Source organism: Orbicella faveolata, unplaced genomic scaffold, assembly GCF_042242905.1.
Source record: "Orbicella faveolata isolate gen_17 unplaced genomic scaffold, um_ofav_v1 contig_26, whole genome shotgun sequence".
NCBI classification, from domain to species: Eukaryota; Metazoa; Cnidaria; class Anthozoa; order Scleractinia; family Merulinidae; genus Orbicella; species Orbicella faveolata.
The window spans coordinates 2,825,638-2,834,397 of record NW_028301554.1 but is presented as its reverse complement, the minus strand read 5'-3'; the positions used below and the strand labels follow the sequence as shown (position 1 = coordinate 2,834,397).

At 40.1% G+C, this 8,760-nt stretch overlaps 1 protein-coding gene across 1 annotated transcript; it reads right to left on the bottom strand.

The window, feature by feature from the left end:
* Nucleotides 1–5,406: 5,406 nt before the first annotated feature.
* On the bottom strand, nucleotides 5,407–8,758 carry LOC149107648 (tetratricopeptide repeat protein 28-like). The gene is made up of 2 exons (XM_089296060.1): nucleotides 8,063–8,758; nucleotides 5,407–6,828 (listed from the first exon to the last, which is right to left on the bottom strand). Exon 1 carries the CDS (start codon nucleotides 8,596–8,598, stop codon nucleotides 8,065–8,067), a length of 534 nt encoding a protein of 177 aa, XP_089152186.1. The 5' UTR covers nucleotides 8,599–8,758; the 3' UTR covers nucleotides 5,407–6,828; nucleotides 8,063–8,064.
* Nucleotides 8,759–8,760: the final 2 nt, after the last annotated feature.

The window sequence follows — 8,760 nt, the reverse complement described above, 5'->3', positions numbered from 1 at the left end:
ATTCAGTTAACGATTCTTTACGTTGATACTGGTTTGTAAAAAGTCGGCATCATTACTAAGCACGCCGTATATTTCGACAGAAGCAGATTATATGGTTCTGATTTTCATAATAGATCATTCAGTATGATTTATGTTTTAAAAGAAGAGAAAGTTTAAAAAACCCGAAGTTTTAGCAAGTCGTCTTGATGAGAGTATATAGTGCGTGTATGGAAACAATTTATACTTACGTTTTAAGCAGATTGTGACAACACTGACAAACTCGATGAAGGTCCCTCATTTTGGCCGCCATGCTGAAGGCTTGGGCGCCAAGCGTGACTCAAGTTTATATGCAAATTAATTTTCATTGAATAGCACTTCACTAACGGCAAGCTAGGGTAGCCGAATTCTATGCTAGATGATTCAGTGGTTAATAAATCGTTCTAAATTAATCTAAAACCCGGCAAGATATTTGTTTACTTGAGATATTAGGGAGTTTAAGCGAACCACGACGACGACGGCAACGAGAACGTCACCATACAAAAGGTTTAATGAGCAAAACAATAGCTGTGCACGTGCGTTATAAATCTTTGTACATTTCTTTGCTGTCCTCTGCACAACAACAACAACATGAAATGACTAAGTTCTGTGTAGTCTGAGGAACGCGAACGACAACGGCTAATTTTTCGTATTTCCATTTGAAATTGAACGCTGTCGTTGCATGGTTAGCCTGAGCACGTTTTCAGAGTCATTGGTGCACTGAACAGATCTAGATAATAGCGAATTTCGCTGGTAAAATATAAATTGATTTTTGACTCGACGTAGTCCCCGGCGTCGCCGTCGTCATTACTTAAGCCGCCTATTTAGTTATCATGGCTCTCACCGGTCCACGCAATTGACATAAAACGCATGATGGCAATTTCTAAACAGACCATTTCATGGATATGGCGCTGTGTTCTCCATCGAATGGGTTGATCTCCCTGTGCGTCTTAACATCTACAAGTTATTTCGCTGCGACTTGACTAACCCGTGCTTTTTCAAACACTGTAACAAATTAACCCTTATTATGCAAAATCCCGGGGCAAAATCGATACATCAAACAACGGTTTTTTCTCGCCTAGTCAGCGATTCTTTATGAACTTTCAAAAACAGATATATTACCTTCTAAATGATAAAAAAAAAAAACATATTCTTCTTCTATGTCTTTGTTGATTTTTACTTTCAACAGCGTTTTTTCGGATTCTTAGCTTTTATAAATCAGCCTCAAACTACATCATAATACAGGTGTAATACAATTATCATCATAAAAAAATTTGGTTAGGTCTGCGCGAACTGCATAAAAAAAAAACAAAGTATGTAAAGTTACAAAATTGAGTAAATGTAGTCAGGAGTTGACATAATCGATAAAAGTGCCGTTTCTTGTCACTGACTTGTATATTTTAGCAAGACGTTTCGGCTAACTCTTAAGCCTTCATCAGTTGAAAAACCGCTTGATGTTACGCGCTATTTAAAAACTTTTTAAAATTGAAACGTTGCGCGTGCTGTATGCTACAAGCCACAGAGAACGATCAACAATATTTTTCGTCGACCGAAACAGCAGGATGAAACCGAGCGTCCGTCATCTGGAGTGGTGTACAGAATCGATTGCAGTCAGTGCGATTTTGTATACTATGGCCAGACCGAAAGATCACTGAAGATGCGGGTTTCCGAGCACAAAAAGGCTCTCTTGATGTTCGATCATAACTCCAAACCAGGAGCCATAATCGGGGACGGAGACCGTAAGCGCGCGCCATTTCTAGTATTGGGATTGTCCCCATGATATGGGACAATAATTCTATTTTTAGAACAAATTGCGCCATCGTCTGCGGCACACGCGCGTACATGCTGCGAGGATTTTTGCGGATGTCGCGCGGGGGAAATGGCGTGCGAAATTCCCGAAATTTTCATGTTTTTGGCCCACAACTCAACGCGTTAACGTTTGTTGGAATTTTGTTTAAATATTTTCGTCGTAAGCTGCTCCAGTTTGAGTGAAGTAAGACAGTGTCGAATTTAGGTATGTTCCGCTGTAAGCTTATACATATCGCTGACCATTGTCTTTAAGAGGAAAATAAAACCAATACTTTTTGAAATTCTAGCTTCAGAAGACTGTTATATCGATCTTACAGAAATCGTTCAAAAAGTAAAGCTGAATTTATTTCCCTTCTAGTATGTATTCATTAATACTCAATAATTTCGCTTTAGTGTATCTGTAGTCTCTCGTCGTAACTGTTGTTATTTATTATTTGTAATATCGTTAGTTTATTAGTTGTCTTTAGTCATTGTTGTCAATTCTAGTCTCTTTAGTTCTCTTGTTACCTTCAGTTGCATTTAGTTGTACCTAGTTGTATATTAATAACTCGTCCAAATATGACCCGCCTGGATTAGCTCAGCTATCCGCGGGCATGTTATAATTGTAATTTTAATTTGATAACAAATAAAATGTATGTATGTAATGTATGTATGTACCAAGTTATGTTCCGACGGATGCTTTTTTTGCATGAGCTGTACATTACTCCACTTTAAATTTCACATATGTTGAAGATTAACAGCTTTTCCATTACACAGCAAAAAACTAGCTGGATATATTTAGATATAGCAGAGCTTCAGGACTACATAGTTTCCTAGCTCTTCTTACCACACGCTTGCGAGGAATTTGTCAGTCTACCGCGACCGAAAAGTAAAACAAAATAATTGCTAGCTTGAGTTTCGCTTGAGTTGTAAGCAACGCTTGATGTTTCATCAAGGCCCAATAACTTTACGGCCGTAGATACTGCTCAGTTTTATTCGTGTAAAAATCCAGTAAATTCTCTGTTGTGGATGAATGAGAGCGTCCGCCGATGCGTGTTTTGTACAGTCAGTAAACATGACAAATTGTACTTCCGCCGCACTTTCGTGTGAAAGCGTACATTGAACTCAAACAATAACTCTATAGTTTTTAAATATGTTTAAGATTGATAAATGTTTGAGAACATATTAAAAGCTATACTGAAAATATGTGAATAAAGCAGAAAAAATCAGCAAAGTTACGATCACGCTTTCTTTAATCGACTTGGAATAACGATTTCGATTTTGTTGATCGAGTTATCAATACTCCTTGTCTATTTTCATTTTCGCAGTGTAAAACTTCACTATGCTTATGTTGAAGAAACACACATGATGTTAGTAGCCTTTTTTGCGTTCGTGAAATTTGTTACAGCATCTCAGCCCAAAAGATAAGGAAAGAAATCTTTGTCAAGATTTGTTGACAATTGAAAACACGGACTCGTACTCGGACTTGAAAGTGCACGAGCTGCACTATGTAAATGAGCTAATTGTACGCGTCAGATTTTCCTTTCAAAAACTTTTGCAAACTCACCAAACAAACAGAAACAATAAGAAACCATCAAAACAGGTTTTGGTTAAGATTAACCATTTTCTGAGAAACTCACAAATTAACTCGATACCAGAGTAGAGAGTTTTCTTGCTATATTCTTAAGCCAGAACAAACGCAAAAACATACGCGTAAGCTTACAACTAGCGTGATCTGATGTTATTATTCATTCCCAGCGCGAGATTGAAGTCTTGTTTTCGCCCCTAAAAAACCCACCTTTTCCGTTAGCTCAGAGCATAAAACTACATATAAGCGCCCTGGTTCGTATTCCCTGCCTCATTCCCTGCCATCGCTGTGAAAAATACGCAAGAGAATCTCTTAACTCTCAACATTTGATCGCCCAACGTGACAACATCCACGCGAGAGCCTCCGACACGTGCGTGAATCCGCGCGGATATATGACGTCAGGATGGCGCAATTTGTTCTAAAAATAGAAAAATTGTCCCATATCATAGGTGCGCGCGAATCCCGAGACTTACGGTCTCCGTCCCCGATTATGGCTCGTGCCGTGTTCACGAATGTCATCATCACATGGATTTTGAAAACGTTGAAGTCGTCGGACATGCGGCACATTACCATCAGCGGCTTTTTCTAGAAGCTTGGATGTCTGTAAAAGACCCGAACGCTGGGAATGATCACATAGTCATCCCTGAAGTCTACAAGTGCTTAGCACGCACTTAAAATTCTCTTGAGTCACGCTCATACAGTACGCGCAACGTTTCAATTTTAAAAGTTTTTAAATAGCGCGTAACATCAAGCGGTTTTTCAACTGATGAAGGCTTAAGAGCTAGCCGAAATGTCTTGCTAAAATATACGAGTCAGTGACAAAAAACGGCACTTTTATCGATTATGTAAAGTTACATGTGCGCAGTGACTTTCTTTGAATCGGTAGAAAAGCTGCCCACAAATCAGTCGTTTAAATTTCGAAAATTGGCTACGGTTTTTGGCTGTTATTTCTATAATTTCGAGTGTTCGTATAAAATATGATTTCGTTTTCTTTTTTCGTTCTCCTATTTACAACCTTCTCAGTAGGAGTACTAATTTAAACTCCAATTGAGTTTTCTTAGCATCCATAGTTTAGATATCGCAACCCCAACTCTCGGTATTGCCATTCTTCATTATTGACGTAAATCGAATGAGCGCAGTCGAAATAGCGGACAATTGCAACAAGCGAGAGACTAGTACGTATTCGAAATCTATAGCTGGTGGCAAGTGACGGGAATTTCAATCCGGGACTTTTGGCCACTAATCACTGAATATTATAGTAGTCAGTGGAGGATCTAGGGGAGGGACCCGGGGAGCCCCCCCCCCCCTTATTTTGCTTAAAAAAAGGAAAAATCGCAGAAGGAAGAAAAGCCGGCAGGGCAAGCCCAACTCCCCCCCATCTCCCCTTAGGTCAAGGTCTGGATTCGCCACTGGTAGTATCATAATAAGAACTGTATTATTTAATATCATACAATGCATGCGTATTGTTAGGTGCATTGTTACAGTGCATGTTACAGACATACCCATTATTGCAATTGGGATTTACATTGCCGCTTACTAATATCTTCGACTCATCCCAGCTGAAGTTAAGCATTGTTTTTAAGAAAATAACGACTAACATCCTGTTGCGCAGAACACAACCAAGACATGTTTGCTCCACTGCGTGATGGTTTACAGGATTTATAATCTAGCTTAATCTGATATTTGCGTCAGCAGATTACATTAGTAAGGGAATGCCTGGACTGTTAGACCCCGGGAGGGATGCCCATATAAAAAGCACGGGCTGCTCGTCGGAAATTTTGAAAAGAACCCCTAAGAGGTACGAAGATCCTGTTTTGTGGGCGTGGCTTGCAATTCTTTTCTCCCCTAAGAGGTATCAGTGCTTGCAGAACTCATTATCGCCTGTCCTATTTTTTCGGTTCAATACTCAAAAAGATACCGAAAAAGTTCCCACTGTGGACCTTTTGAGGCTTAACACCCTAAGAGGCACCAAAAACACTTTTTTAACCCCTAAAAGGTACGACAAGTACAATATATCAAAGATATAAGAAAGCAAATGTATTAGAAACGTATCAATGTAAGCCGCAATCATACAAATGTCGTCGACAGCAAATTAACGATCGTGACATGGTAGTAAAAAGTGTTCAAATATATGTGTTTACTTTTCCTAAGACAACCTAAGCTAAGTCATCGTTACATATTGCAGATGAAAATAAGATGGGAAATTCCTACAGGCAGAAGAGACAACAGTTGACTATTTACAAGCACGGCCGAGGAGCTGAACTTTATTTACACTTCTTAGTTTTTTCTTACTACGGTTTACTAAAATATTTGATTGTAATTGAAATAAGTTTATAATAGAGATAGGACCCTGCGCGCGCTCTGATTGGTAAAAAAGCCATGTTTTATCAAAATATAAAACATAGCAAAACGTGTTTTATTGTGTTTCGCCACGTAACCTCTAGTCAACAGTTTTGTTAGAGAAGGAGAAAAACAGTTTCTTTGTTTCTACTATAAAGGAGAAATGTAGAAAACACTCGCCTGCCACTCGTGTTTTCTACATCTCCCTCGTGTTCTCAAATGCCCGTCGTGTTTCATCACAGTGTAATACACGGTACACGGCATGTAAAACTTAAACATTGGGCCGTTTTACGAGGAGGAATGCTCTGTATGGCAGGAGGGTTCATCAATAAGAGAGAACCGTTTACTTAGCACATGAGAAACCTCGGGCAACAGGGTGCCCCTTGGTGGAAAACAACTGGTTTTGAAGGCATGGGGCATATATCACCACCCACCCCTAGCAGGGAAAAATAGAGACGTAGGGAGAATGACCAAACTCCAGGTGGCCAATGTCTGCCGCGGTCAGAATGGACAACTCTTCTGATATAAACGCTAAGTACAGGTTGGTTCGAGGAGGATGGGGGTAACTGTTCCACCTGCGACGACTTTTTACCATGTAAACTAACCATATGTTGATTTAGTTTATCTTAACGACGCATCGTTTTCAAAAGGTTCATGGGAAAACTTAAGTTTGCTGAATCCTCTTGTCAGTGATCTTCAGTTCAGTCCTAAGCTCAAAATGTCGTTTCTCTCTTCTTATTACCATACATTTCCGTTCATGTTAGCTCTGAGAATTTAAAAGTTCATCAAGACAATATCTTCTAGTTCATGATTTTCATTCCTCTCATTATATGTCTGTTTAAAATATAATGATCTTGTAAGGGGAAATCAGGTCTTGATCACTTATTACTGACTACTTACTTACTAACTGATCACTTGTTTCTACTTTCCTATAACATTAATCAGTCTTGTAACGGAGTTATTCTACTCAGAAATTAAAATGTCGCTTTGACTAAAACTTGTTCGTACGCAGGAGACGGGTCGAGGGGGAAATGCCTCGTGGCAGCCATCTTGGATTTCAATGTCAGACCCAAGTACGAGGCTGATGCACAACATGTCTGTAAGAACAGGAAAATAACCAGTTACTGTGAGTAAGCAATAGATTCACTCGCCAACTGAAATGGTTTCCTTCTTCATGTAAACAGGGTAAAGGCCAGGAGGGACTCCTATGTAAAAAGGACGGGGATGCTTGTCGGAAATTTTGAAAAAAAAAACATAAGAGGTACCAAGATCCCATTTTGTGGGCGTGGCTTTAATTTTGTTCACTACTAAACGGTACCAATTCTAAAACAACAAATCAACTGACACTTTCATAATTTTTAATAGCCTTAAAGACGATTGCTCCAAATACCTTCTACTCGTAAAGTTGAAAATCAACTATCCCCGGTCATATTTTTTTTCGGCTCTGTGCGCTCCCGCCGTGCGCCTTATGAGGCTTAGCACCCTAACAGGTACCAAAACCGTTTTCTTAACCCCTGAAAGGTACGACAAGCACCCTCGTCCCCCCACCCCGGGGTAAAGTAACCTCAAGTAAGCCTTCATAGAGAATTAAAGACGCTGCTTCCTCAGTTCTAAGAAGCTAATTTTGGTCCAAAAGATACCACCAACAAGGTTTGGCTCTTACTTGGCGCGATCCGAGAGATTGAAACGAGTGCTTATTGGCCATGGATTAACAAACTAAGGTGATTTTATAGCACTGAGAAATACGCCAGTGGTTGCTATCGACTGTTATAAAATACCAGAGATACTACGCGTGCCCTGATTGGTCAATAGAGTTGACAAACCTATATTCTATTGCACCGTTAAAAACCCAGTTTCTGAATCTGGCAGCGTTAAAGGGTAGGACGCTAAATTGACTATTACAGACGATTTTAGAGTAATCACTGCTGAACTATGAGAATAAAAGAGTTTGAATGAAGTTCATATCTTTGCATTTTTATCCGACTTTGAAAAGGTACCACGTCACTTTCTATCATTGGTCAACCTTTTTTGTACCGGAATACATAGGCCTGGCTGCTGAAATCCAACCATCAGAAGCTTAACCTAGTCGAGAGTTTATCACATGGTGAAAACTCCTTTCAATAACAGAGCACTTTTCTGACAGTGCATTGTACGCCTTCCAAATTAAATTAGGTCATATTAAAAGACATTCTCAAATAGTTGAAGCAATCTTCAAACAGAATTGGCATGATTTGCCGGGATCTTGCTACTTCTAATGAAATGCAAGTTAAAGGATACTGGCTTCAAATCCAAGAATGTATAAAATTATTGTTATCTTATCTAAAACCTTACCCTTATTTTTCAAACTCAAATGACACGTTATCTCCAATCAACATAAATGGTGCCCACTGCCTCACTTCAGGCCAGCCGTTACCTCTCATCCATTTCATGGCCTCGTGAAGAGATTCACTGGCACTCTCCCCACGAACAAGATGCTCATAGAAGCGACTCATAAACTGCTCTGTTGCGTCGTCCTCTATAGCCCACAGTGCCACGAACACTGAACGTGCACCGGATCCTAAGAACGCACGAGAAATTCCAATAACTCCCTCCGCTCTGATCTTCCCGCGTCCACTGTGACAACAGCTAAGTACAACAAGTTTGGCTCGCAGTTGAACTTGCGAAATGTCAGACATTGTCAAAAGGTACTCTTTTTCATGAGGAAACTTCTTAGTAGACCGCACGGGACAGAGGGCAATTTCTCCTCTTTCGGCATCACCGTGTGCAGCAAAATGTATCAGACCTGCTGAAGGAAGCCTTTCAAGTACCACCTTCTTGGTTGCTTTCTCTCCTAACAAAGGCGGAACGCTGAGCAGTCGGCCAATCATTTCTGCCTCCTTTCTTGCAAAGGGTAATGGTGTGAAGGTTGTAGGACGACCATTGTAACGTACTCTACCAACCTCAGGATCACCGACTATCAGAACACCACACTGACTGTGATAGTCAGTAGGACTGTCCTGGATGCACTTGAGAGTGGTCAAGGAAGGAAC

Coding starts and splice junctions, on each gene's coding strand:
- LOC149107648 (XM_089296060.1), bottom strand. CDS start 8,598: ATGATTGGCCGACTGCTCAGCGTTCCGCCTTTGTTAGGAGAGAAAGCA.